At 37.7% G+C, this 13,797-nt stretch overlaps 1 protein-coding gene across 1 annotated transcript; it reads right to left on the minus strand.

Annotated features, from left to right (window-relative positions):
• Positions 1–7,859: 7,859 nt before the first annotated feature.
• Positions 7,860–8,195, minus strand: nrarpb (NOTCH regulated ankyrin repeat protein b). The gene has a single exon (XM_030791054.1). It carries the CDS (start codon positions 8,193–8,195, stop codon positions 7,860–7,862), a length of 336 nt encoding a protein of 111 aa, XP_030646914.1.
• Positions 8,196–13,797: the final 5,602 nt, after the last annotated feature.

Raw genomic sequence — 13,797 nt, forward strand, 5'->3', positions numbered from 1 at the left:
AGCTCAAAGTTTCATGTAGTACAAATGTGCCTTTATGTTCAGCTATTTCACTCAGACATATAGGTACATACACATGCACACAGATGCATGTAGATAATTCACATATATAAGCACTGAATGGGAACATTTAGGCTTAATAAAAATCATGCGTCATCTGCCTATCACTCACAGTGCGAAAGGAAAGGTCCATCTTTTCAACATCAAGTTCTTCCATTAATGCAAGTCCACAGATAAGGAGCTGGTGCATTTCAGTAGCTGTGTTACTTGATTTTGAAGGTGATAACATCAAGGTGCTAAAAGAGGATAGGCAGGGGCTTGAGCAAGCTTTTAATGTAAAAACCTCAACCTACTCGTGTCATTATATCATGTCATTAACTAAAATACAAAACACCAAGTCAACTTTCCATACAATGTACTTTCCATGCAAACTATATAAGTATTATTAGTTGTGTGTTTTACCAAAATCCTGTGATTTTCTCTGTAAAACCCTGCTGAGGCTTTCAAAGATGCCCTATCACTCATATCACAACATTTGATTGCACACTTTATAAACAATGTAAACAGAAGTTGCGAAACACATCCACGTATCCAAGGTACCAGTATTCAGTGTAAAGGTTTATTAGTTTTTGTGATACACTGGTGTGGACAGAGCAACATAATCTATTTTTTTACCTTTAAGAGACAAATTAAGGAACCGTTCTGATTTTAACCACATCATATCTTATAGTGTCAGCTTTCGTTCCTATCAGCCTGATGCCGATTGTTTACGGCCAAGGATGCTAATGTTAGCATCTTGAAACTCAGCCATCGCTGCCCGTGAAATGCATCAATAGAGCTGTTTTAAGGTAAAAAAAAAAAAAACAAAAAAAAAACATGATGGTGAATAGATGGAAAACTGCCGAACCTTCCATTAAAGATGTGAACAATTCAATTCAAAAGAGTGGTTTTAACTATTGTGTCCCAGATTAGCACCTAATTTGCATTCACTTCTTTTTACTCACCACAAGCCAATCTTGAATTGGGCCAGTGCTTTCAGAGCTTCTGATTTGCAGGCATCTATGCATGGCCATGTTTTATGAGTAAACAAACACGAGAATCAGCGGAGGAGCAGGGCTAATCAGTATATTTTCACATTGCCTTTTTAATGAAGTTTCATAACTGGTTATAATGGTAGTTGGACAATCTCTATGTGTCTTTAGGAACTGGCATCCATACCAAAGTCAAGAATAGATTAAAAACCATATATTTTTGGTATATGTACATGATCACATTACTAATGCTTTGTGTTTTGGAGAATATTCTTAAAATTTAACCATCCATTCACAATTTCTGTAGATAACTGCTTCAGTATGATGGCCACTGTGTGTGGGTGTAGGCATGCCTAATTCATATACATACAAACTCCGAACAAAAAAAAAGTCAAAATATTTCATAGACACTCATATTGTTTGGCCATTATTTATAAAATTCGATGGTTAAGAGCTGTGAGTTGTGAGGTCTTCTATTTCAAATAGTAACCAGTGTAACCAACAGTGCATAGTAATTTGGAAATATCAATTTCACAATGAATAACTGAATAGTGTCATATGCTTCATTCAGCACTGCTATTATTGTTTACATTCAGTCTGAAATCTCTCAGGTCAGACGGTCAATTTCAGTTACATTGAAATGTAGTTTTATTTTAATAATTTATGTTTGTGGGGTTTTTTCAATTTTTTTTTTTTTTGTGTCAGTCTCAACTGCCTATTACACCAGAGATATGCAACTCCATCTCACTAAGCAAAGATCTGCACTTATTAATCAAGAGGAGACAGACACAGAGACTAAACTCCGTGCAGAGTGATGTGTCAGTATTTGCAGAGAGGGGGTCCATATGGGCTCTTCTGTGCTGGCAGGCCGGCAGATGTCACATGATTCTGGCTGTTCCCATGAACCAACAGGTCACCATGTGCAGACATAAGACGAATAGCTGCACAGCAAAGACAGGGCCCCCTGGGCCCCTTGAGCCGTCTGCCAGTTCAGCCCCCTGGTCCACCCTGCCCTCTGTCACCCACAGGAGAATTTAAAAATCATCTTATCTTCCAAGTTCGTCTTCTCTCTGTTTTTTTTTTTTTATTTGTTTGTTTTTTTTATTTTGTATTTCTCATTCTCTTTCTGTCTCTCCTGAGGAGTGTTTTGGTTCTTCTTTCTGGAGCATGCAACTTGAAAGAACAAATGGAAAAAGAGACAGAGAGAGAAATAATACATATTGCAATAAATTCCATTGGAACCCCAACCTCTTCTGTGATATTTAGGTATGTAATTGTCACATTAAGTGGAACAAAATATAGACTAATAACTTTTCATAGGCCAAGTGAAAGATATAGGATGTTAACATACAGGATCACTGCATATGAAACATACAAACAGATACACATACAGTTATCCCAGGCCTGAGGAGTTGGAAGAAGGGTACTTTACACACCTTTGAACATCCCTGTTTCAGGGCTAAAACAGATTTGAATGAGAAAAGGGGGGTCAGGGAGGGAGGGAGGGAGGGATGTGAGGGGGTAACAGGAGGGAAAAGAAAAGGAGTGCACGGAAAAAGTGAGACTGAAAAAAACTAGGGCTGCTGGTTAGTGAGATGCAAGAGAAGTCCTCCTACCCCTCCCCCTCCCCTCCCCAAACTCTCTCCACCCTTCTCTCTTGCCTGTCCCCTCTCTCATTACCATAGCAGCTGCAGAGCTGTGTGTGTTTGTGTGTGTGTGTGTGTGAGTGTGCGTGTGTGTGTGGAAGGGGGCAGGGCAGGGCAGGGTGACTTGGGCCGAGGCTCCCGTCAATGGTAGGCCGTCTGGGGTTTGAATAGGGGTGAACAGAGCCGAGCTGCCCCAACAAAAGAAGAAAGGACAGAAGAATGTAAGAGTGAATGGGGTGGCTTGTCAGCGCGAGCTCAAGCGCGCAAAATAGAGTGAAATAGTGAAAGAAAGTTAAAAGGAGCAGAGGGCATTTGAGGATTGGCCTGACCACCTGCCTCTCTCTCTCTTACTCACTCTTTCTCTTTGTTTCTTGCTCCCTCTGTCACAGACAGACTAAAGGTTGAAATTAAGAGAGACCATGATCTGTGCACAAAAAAAAGTTGGTAAATATATTTGGGCTGTTGAAAACGCATGACTGTTGTAATGTTTAGTAACTGCTTTCATAAAACATCTCTTGAATGGTTCACTCTCAGTCATAATAATAATATTGATGATAATATTAATAACAGTGACAACAACAATAATCATCATCCTCATTCTTCTTCTTCTAATTGTTGTTGTTGTGATCAATATTACTATTATTATCACTTTATAACACCTTTTGTAAACAAATTCAAAATAATAACAAAATGAAGATGGATGGAATTATGCATTAAAATAACATGATATAAATAAAATCACTTTAAGAGAAAGAATCCAACAATAATGAAATATTTTGAAGTGATAAATTTTACTGATTGCAGAGGGATTTTTCTTTCTCATTTTCTCTCTGAATTTCTCTCTAATTATTCTAAAATTTCTAACTTCTGAGTTACTTTGTGGAGCAAGTTTATAAGCTGGGTTTCCGTTTTATTTTCCCTTTCATATTTATCGGGGACACTGAGTCAGTCTCTGCTTTTACACCCATTCAGTTTCAGCAAGCTGTTTAGAAAAGCCAGGCATGTAGATGAGATATACACACCACAGTTATCATGAGGCACTGCAGACATGCATGGCTGTGTGTTGTCTGCATAGCTGTGGAAGTGTGTTCAGAGATGATTTTACCCAGTGCAACCACATACAAGGAGGACTAAGAGTAGATCCTTGAGGAACTCCACTGCGCTTTATATGTTTCCTCGAGCATGGCTGTCTAAACTAACAAAGTATTGTCTCCTAGCTATATATGAAGGAAACTAATTACCGGCAGTGCCAGAAAGACCAACCCAGTGTTTAATGTGATTGTTTTTACCGGTCAAATACAACACTAAAATTCACAACAATATGAATGGATACCTTATTAGCATAAATAATTGTTTATGTCTATAGCCATTTACTATGTTCTCTAATTATCAGTACTATGAGCTGATATGAAACCTAGCTGAAGTCCCTCTGAAATACTGTTTCATTTAAGAATCCTTTAGCTGTCAAGAATTCAGCAATGAGCTAGTATTGCTAGCTTCATCTACTGTGGAAAAAATCTTGAAACCTCATAAGAAGCATCATGCTTTAAAAAGTCATTCAAATCAAAGGGCCACATTCAGGTGCTATATCTTCTGCTCTGTATACACTTTAAAATTCATTAATGGTGTATATATAGCGATACACATTACTTTGAGCACTGGGGAGAAGATTATTGTACTATAGCAATAACATGGCCACCTAATAAAATCATTCTCAATTTTAAGGAGTTTCTACAGTTGGTACTGTGTTTTCATGGTCACTTTCACTGGTTAAAAAAGGAGAACTGTCAGTGCAGTTGTGCAACATACAGTTCTTTATTCTTAGGCCACCAAAACTTTCTGTTAAAATTCTGATTACTAACTAAAACAGCTTGACATAATCCTTTCCTAACACTGACTTAATCCTTTCCTTATACTAATACTGAATACTGATAAATAAAAAATATGGGGCAGTTAACCTCGAGAAACATCTATGTAGAAAACACAAACGGCCTGAAATGTTCTTTTTGTTTTGAAATAAGGTATTTTATATCAGAAGGAACTATAAAAGACTTTCACAGGACCACTTTCTTCTGTAATATCAGTTGGAGGAAACCAAAATAACTGATTTATAGCACTACATGTGGTCATTCCTAGACATCTATCCATTGTGTTCATATGAGTAAACTCCACACAGTCTTTAAGAACCTAGGATACATGCTGCTGCTCCTTTAGTGGTTGGATTATCCGTTAATTTAGTATAATGTATAATGTAGTAGAATAATGTACTCTACTAAGACATACTAAAAAGTGCATAAGATTACATTCTAGACAGTGATCAGAAATTATTTTCTTGAATTTTCAGTTCAGCATCACATAAACAGTAGGGACGCAAACACACTTGTTGCCTCAAACCTGTAGACATTGGCATCAAGCTCCAACTGACTGCTGGTTTTGGCTTTGAACCAAAGTGAAGCAGTTACAGTGAATACAGTTCACAATGCACTGAGGGGTAAATTTCTGTTCAAACGTACATAATAATGTACAGATAAATGTGTAATGCAGCACACAATTCTTTTCCATAACCAGCTTTTGGGTGTATGATTAAATAAACCAGTGGAAGCCATTATAAACGGAAATCAGTCAATGACAACATCCTGCAACAACCAGTGACATGCTCTTGAATGTACAAATAACATTGTACATTCTTCCCCCATGCTTCTTCAGTATTTGACTAGGTTTTGATGTGCATAACTGCACAACCAAGAACACCACAGAACACACAATAAAGTATCTTTAAATACTCAAATTATGTGTTCTTGTTAGAGCTCCCATTGTGTTAGCTCACAATAAGTGCTTTAGCTGGTCATCATTTTAGAAGTTTTTATACAGTCTTAACACTATACTGCTTAGTAATTACTTAAAATTACCAAGTCAGTAACCAAAAGCCATTATTACTTTATTTTAAGAACAACAACAACAAAAGGTTTATAAGGCATTGTAGCTGCATTAACATCTATAGGTCAAAGTATGGATCCAAAGACACTGCATGACTGGGTGCAAAAAGTGGAGACCAGTTTTAAGCACAAACTGATCTGGTGTACACAGCTTATAAAACAGCAGAATTTAATATTTTAATGCCTTTGTCCAAAAAGTACAAAAGTACAGCATGTAATATCTTTCGACATAAAAAATCATTTACAGCAATAAAACATAAAAACAGCTAAACAGAAGTATGGACATAACGAAAAATTATAATAACAATTCACAAAACGAAAATGAAACAAAAAGACACCAAATTGTTGGTCTCTTTTCTAAAACTTCTCTTCGTAGAAAAATAATAATAAAAAGTTGGTCCAATAAAAATCACAGTCACTTGACATTTATCTAAACCAAAGAAGATGTTTTACTCTCATGTCATAAATGTTATGGCATAATCAAGTAAAAGACTTGTGCATTGTGCAACATCGTGTCACACTGATTTTACCTTCAAATGTAGCATCCCCCTTAAAAAGAGGGGGATGAACCTTCAGAGAGGAAGTGCCCCATGGTTTTCTGATAGCACCTGACTTGTTCGTTCATCCACTGAATCTCTGGAACATTCATGACTTATGTATACATCTTTTAATTTTTTTTTTTTTTTTTAATTTTGGGATAAAATATCCGTGACATGTCTAATACTAGGCAGCATGGATACACAAAAATATGCTAAGCCCATATCAGCATGACCGAGTTACATCACACAGCAGCATTAGTAACTATGGACAACAGTGTATCATGTCAGGTCGATCAAAGAGTCATGCCCATGAGAATGTAAAAATTAATCAGTGGGTGAGCACTCAAGTAAAGTGCTAACAAGTATTTAATTCAGTGACATGCCTTTGCAAACTCTTGGGCTCACAAAGAATGAATGAATGCTATTAGTGGAGCTTCCATACAATATGAGTTCTTTTTCCATTTAGAAAAATATCTTTACAAGTTGGCATGACACCAACAGTTAATAAAAACAGCCATCAGTGCAATATTTAAAAAGAAAAAAAACATTCTCAAGTATCAACAATGCATAACTCTATGCTGGCTTTGAATGACATTCCATTGTGACAATGGACAAATCACACACTCCTCCTCTATTCTTCTATTCTACACTATACGTCTCCAGTGTTGACAATGAGAATCATGCCATATATCAGCATACTGATGATTTTCTTAACCTTCAATATGCTGAGTAAATCTGAGTCAAGTTAGAGCAACATCTGTATCCAGTCAGACAGCAAACATTCAGACAACATACTTTTAGTTTGAAATCAGAAGAGCGCTTAACTGTGGTTATATTGAAAAGCACATCAAGTTGTTTGCATCTACCACTGCAAGCGAACAAAAACTGTAAATGGTTCAATTATATCACCCTGACACAGACCAACCATTATATTGTGCTGAGCAAGAAACATAGTTGACAACAACCTGTGTTTGTTATTTGCATGTTTGTTGTCACTACTGACCACAGTCCTCGTGGTCTTTAAGTTGTATACGTCGTTAAAGAAGATATTTTCTTATGCATAATGATTAAATAGCCTGTACAATTCGATTCTGAGCATCAAAAACAAAAGTCTGGAATGAATGCATATTTAAATGTTGATGTTTAACTGACAGGTAATGCCAATATTACTGTAGGATAAGGGGGATAGCTAAGAACACACTGAGGTAGCTGACAAAACCAGTCCACTGGACAGCCTAATTGCAGGTAATATGTTTTCAAAAAACTCCGGTGAAAGAAAATGACTGCATTTATGATCAAGCTACCAATATCCAATCATTGTTGCACATTACCTTTTAGACTTAAAGCACCTAGTGCTAAAATGCTAAAATGACTTTTGTCGTCAACGTAGCAACACTTAGCAAGGGGACAAACAAAACTGTCAAACTAAGGTTACTTGGAGGAATTTCCTCAACAAGTGTGGGACAGAAAAGATGCTCAGTTAAATGGACAGCTAATGTTTTACGGTATTACACATCATTTTACGAAAGTATTAACAGTTGACCAGCAGACTTTTGATATTTCGCCTGCACAACAAGATTTGTAATTTCGATATTCTGTGCCTGCTGAAATATAATTTAGTTCCTGAACGTAGCATATCAAATTACCAGTAGTCGTGTACTTTGGCACAAGGTGCTCAAATGAAATGAGTACAGTACTTCTTTGATTGCCTTACAGTGCGCTAGATGAGTACTTGGCTCTTGTGATGAGGTAGAGGACAATATCTTGGTGTCCCCCAAAGGCTGCGATATGCAGCGCGCTCCATCCATCTCTGTTGGCTAGACGTATATCTGCGCCAAACTTCACCAGCAATTTGACTAGCTCAAGATTCCCGTCAATCACAGACTGATGCAACGCAGTCTGTCCCTCTGGTCCGAAAGAATTGACGTTAAATTCGCAGTTGGTCATGTTCTGCAGGAGCGAGTGAAGTTCCTTGGTATTGCCCCTTTTCAATGCTTCCTGAAACACTCTTTGACGCGCTGAGCAAGAAATATCCGCCTGACTCATGATTCGAACAGGTACGCCACGGGAGATGAGGTGGCAGGGAAAGTAAAATCGATCCTTAGATACGTCGATGCACTTGCCGTGTGTCTCTGTATTCAGAGGTAAATTAATCCTGCTCCAAAACTCAGTCTGAACCTGTCGATCTGTAATGATCGTTTATTAACTAACTATGAACCTGCCAATACGGTTGACAGTAATATTAGACTTTAAGAATTGACTGGAATGTTAACCTGGACGAGGATCAAATGTAAGTGGTCATCGACTGAGATCAGAGAGGACTTCTTTTTCGTGGTCCTAGTATCAGCACTCACGATGTTAACATGTAGAGTATCTTTGAGAAATCTTTCTCAGTGGTCGAATACAGTGTACTTCAGAAGTCCACCCAGCGCCGACACAACGTGGTCCTTTCACCGACGCGCTCTGTTCAAGAGTAAATTTGGCATGCGTGACTAGAAGGAACATTCGTTTAAGGCAAATTGAAGTTGCATAACTTTGTGCAAATTATTTGTACTTCATCAACGTAAGTTGACTCTGATTTCTCTGAGTGAATAAAAAGATCTTACCTTGCTGTTTCCCACCAAAGGGTGTTTTCGACGAAGTGCCTCTGTGCTTGCCTTGAGGTCTGAACAACTGTCTACCCCAATAAGGCTAAATGCGTTCTATCCCCCGGTTTGGCTGATTTGAATAACAATAGACCTCCATAAACTCGTCTGTTAGAGGCGGGGTTTGCGGGTTTGGCCGCCGAGACCTTGGTGAACAGACTTTCCACTTGAATTAAAGAAAAATCGATACGGAATCAATATCAATATTATACTAGACGCATAGGGAGAGAGAGCAACCTAGACGTACGCTGTGTTGAACCAGGCAACGTACATTCTTTTAAATGTGTCGGCTATTCTGGATAGTATGTTTAGAGTCAGGGTTAACACGTTACGGCTCCCCCCAGAAATATTTCTTTGCAATACATTACAGTTCATCACTTTTCATGACAAAGTTTATGTCTATTGCAAAACTCAAAAAGTTTGTTCATACAACAATAGAATTATCAAAAGGTCATCAAAAAACTAATTGTGTAAATTTGCAAGCAATGATATCAGATTATCCAGCGAACTATAACTTTCTCATTTCATCATGTCCAATACCATAATTTGTGAACGATTCTCTGATGTTCTTTTTCTTCTTTTCTACTTGCCTGCATATTCGTGAATTTATGCGCCACAAGGTCTGTGTATTATAAATAGTCTGTTTATATCTGATTGTGCAATGATTGAGGGTGATTGTGCCCAGTTATTTCTTTGGCATCAGAACAGAAGTTTGCAAGGAAACACTGAACTCCATAACACCATGGGAACAGGGCTACTGTGTGCTACTTTTGTATCATCAAATTTACACAGTCTAGCTTCCCATCTATAATCCAGGCCATCTGTGGAGTTAAAAAAACATGAGAGTTGTTCCATTAAAAAAAGTGGCTTAACACTTTTAGAAAGTGACAATTTCAGCAATATGAGGTAACAAGATGAAAAATTTGTATTTTTACAGGAATAATTTCCTCCTCTTCCATATTTTTGCTCTCTTTTCCCTTTCCGCTATTCTTCTATTACTTTGTGGGCAAGTATAAAGTCCTGGAAATCATATTACAGTTTGCACTGTAAATAATAAATAAATACACACAAAACACCTTTACAATTGTAAGCTTACAAGTATTACTGCAGATACAATTTCTAAAGAACGTCTTCAAAATAATCCTGTTGTAAAAGGAGTCTTAAACTTTAACTATATTTCAAGGTCTCCGATGGAAAACGTTGTTTCTGAGTGGACTGAACTTGTCTGCCGATTCTGTGCCTGAAATTTATTGTGCCCTGTTTCTCACATTTCTATAGCATTCATTCAAATGGCTAAAGGATCTTTTGGCAGTGTAATAGGATCTCAGTAGTTGAGTTGCAGTGACGTTTCAATAGAGAGGGCGGTACATTTGTGATCCAATTTTAAACCACGTGCTCGGGGACCGTGGGAAAGACTTGAGCCTTTATTCCCAGCATAGGCGTAGTGGGGGTGAGGGAAGGGTGGGGGGGGGGGGGGGGGTGACAACTACAAACTCAAAAACTTGCATGTGGAAATTTGGTTTATTGGAAAAATTCCATTTAACTTTTGATCAGTGCATTAAATTGATTTGTGTTTTCTGCTAGGCTGTTGCCAGAACAGGAGATCTAATGCTTATGGTAGTCGAACTGTGGATAGGAAAGGGTTCATTCTCGTCACCTGTGGCTTATTTACCCAAGGAAAGAGCAAGACATGAAAAAAGATTTGTCCTATACATTGTGTTAATGTCTGTAACATATGTATCAGATGTGTAAGCTAGTTCTGCTTTTTTTTTTTTTTTTTTTTTGCTCTCCCATTTTCAGTTTTTTTCTTTTCATACACGTAAATACTGCCCGACTGCCCATACAAGTTTCACAACACACATGATGCTCTTTTTTTGTTCTTTTGTAAAATGACAGCATGTGCGAGATACTATCATCTATTTTCCACAACTTTGTGATTGTACAAGGCTATGACATTAGTCAGGAGGAATGCCCTGTTTGTTCCCTCTGAACTTTTATGCCTGTTTGACTGGCATTTACACTGCTGTGTGTGTATGTGCACGCGCGCCAATGAGTCTAGGTGTTTGATGTGTACCTTTGTGTGGGAATCAAGCTGCTTCCTGTCTCTGTGCCACAACAGTTCAGGAGCGAGAATTTCAGTGGGCCTGTTTCCAAAGTTGGTGTGTGTGTGTGTGTGTGTGTGTTTGTGTGTGTGTGTGTGAGAGAGAGAGAGAGAGAGAGAGGGAGACTCAAAATAAAATGTATAGGGAAGTGTAGAGCATACTTCAAAAAAGCAAAAGACTACTGTTCCTACTGACAATGCATGGTAGAATGTCTCATGGTTTATTCTCAAGACCCACAACCGTAGGGCTGGCAGGGTCGCTTTCTGCCGGAACAATGGGGCATTTGACCTCTTGTATTTTCAAAAAACACCTTTGACATCATGCATACTTGACCATTGTCCCCATCTGAACAAAGTCTAGAGGACAGGATATGTGGACAAACCTCTTACTTAACAGCTGTATCCATTGTACTGTGCAATCATGTGAAGCCAGTATGCTTAATCCATCTCCAAGCATCTCAGCAATGAGGAGATGCAATTCCAGAATAGGGTGTAGGTGAGAAGATCAACATGTAGATCTTGTAGATCTTGATGTAGATCTTGACGTTGCCAGTTTAGTTAAATTTAGGGATTGCGAGGGATATTTGTCTGTGTAGAAGTCTCACTCATTCAACAAATCCCACCCTCCTTGGAGTGTCGGTTTTCCTGTTCCACTCCCAGTCCCAGACTCCCTGTTTGTCACGGATATCCCCAGGAAAAGATAGCCTGAACCACACTACCCTGCAATAACCCGCCAGACTGCCTGAATCCTCCAGTGGACATTACCTTATTCTCACATGACAGATTAGACTGGAAAGATCCAGACAGGAGTGGAATGGTGTTTTTTTTCTTTCTAAAATTAGACTGAATTTGAAATACTGATGTGATCAATATTCAATCAGGTTTCTTAAATTTGATCAGGGATTCAGTTTGTTGGTAGTGATAGTTATGCGCTCTTTCTCTTTTCTGAACCAAGTTTCATCGTTGAACTTCAGGGACTAAATTTTCATCCTCATTACCAAATTTCATTGTAAAAGGGTAGTCTCCACTGAAAATCCTTTTTAACACAGGGCTATGTGTACCTTTTGGATACTGAAGGCTGGTTTTCTGGACAGTCATGGAAATCGGGCACCACCTAGTGGTTGCATTTGTAACAGAAAATTCATGAACATTTCCAAAGTCAAACCTTATATCCATGGCTCAGAATGAAAATAAGTCATGTGGTCTCTGGGATTCCAATTAATGTTCCATTCAAAAAAAGTGCAAGATAAAACACATGAATAGGGCCTTGCTAAGATAGTAAACAGTGAGGATAACAATTCATGTAAAACATGACAATTCCTCATTTACTCCTCTCTGTGTTCACAAAAGCAAGAATGGAAAAAAATCTGTTCTATATCCCTGTGTAAATAAATTCTATTCATTCATAACTTTTGTGCATTCAGGGAATGTATTCAAGTCTTGGCAGCATTAACACTGGTATTCAGTAATAATTCAAGTGATGTGCAACATGAGATGGGTTTAGCAGGCGACATTTTGAAGGTTATATGGTATCAGTTCAGATAGCTCCAGCTTCATATGAGTAACTGTAGAAATCCTTGCATTAATTTAATTATGAGTCCCTCTGAGCAGTTGCATGTATTCATAATAAAGCAGTTCCGTGGTAGTCAGGAGTACATAATGTATTTTTTATGTTGTTTGTTTGCATATATAATCCATGCATACAACATCTCCAAACAACCTTGAAATTCTCAATATCTATCAATAAAACATTGTAAGATAAGCATAAACAAATGCTCTTCATAATTTTTTTTAATCAGTTCATTATCCATAAAGGCAAGAAAGTTAATAGAGCTTTAGAGTTTGATACCCCTACATTTTTAATATGTGGAGCCATCTTAGTATTGTCCCAACTATAGCAGAAACAAACTCTCTTCACCATATTGCCCTATATTTTATGTTTCCTTTGTATTTGGTGATCATTTATCAAAAGCTGCTGTATGATTTTTGACAGATCGTAACTTTGAAAAAAGGCTTAGTGCAATAATGATGTCATAATTCAAGGGCTTTACAGCAAATTTTGAAAAGTCATCCGTCATATTTCACTAGAAAAACTGTCCAGAACATCAGTGTACGTTCAGATGTTGGAAATTGCTTGGTTAGGTTTTGTTGAATGACTCCGGAATCGCTTTATCATGCTTATCTTTTCAAAGCTTTCTTGTCAACCTTTGATGGCAGTTTCTTTCAAGGCTAGTGTGGTCAGTGGCCTTTAATTATGTTCTTCTTGCAAGAGCACACAACCTCTGATTCACCCTCACTTACTCACACACACACACACACACACACACACTCTGTCTCCTTTGGTTATTGTGACAAATGTTTTTTGGATGTGTGTCTACATAAAAAATATATATTCATATGTCCTGAACGATTTGTTCCAGCTGGTATCTACATACGTCACACACAATAGTTTGTGTATTGTGTCACAATATTTTGAGACACAATATTTTGTGTTTTCTAGGTTTTGACACACAATACTTTGTATTTGTCAGTTTATTTTACAAGTATTTACTGTTCATAAATTTTCCTCCACATTTAAAACTCTGAAAACACAGTTATAACTGCTACTGATACTCAGTTTGCCATATATTTTGTTTCCACTGAATAAAATTAGTGGTCCATAATAAAAGCAAAACACCCTATATGTTCTAAAAAGTTAAGAGTCAACCATCAGCGTATCTGGTGATTCGAATATGTGTCTGTGGTGTAGCTATAATAATATTTACAGTGATGTGTAATATTTAAGATGTGTCATTCTAATAAACTGTTTTGTGCTAAAGTTATTTGTCAACGTGTGTAACTGGTGAAAACCAAAAGATAGGAAGGCAGGATGAAAGGAGGAGTGATACAGAGCATACAGAGA

This window comes from Chanos chanos, chromosome 14, assembly GCF_902362185.1.
Source record: "Chanos chanos chromosome 14, fChaCha1.1, whole genome shotgun sequence".
NCBI lineage: Eukaryota > Metazoa > Chordata > Actinopteri > Gonorynchiformes > Chanidae > Chanos > Chanos chanos.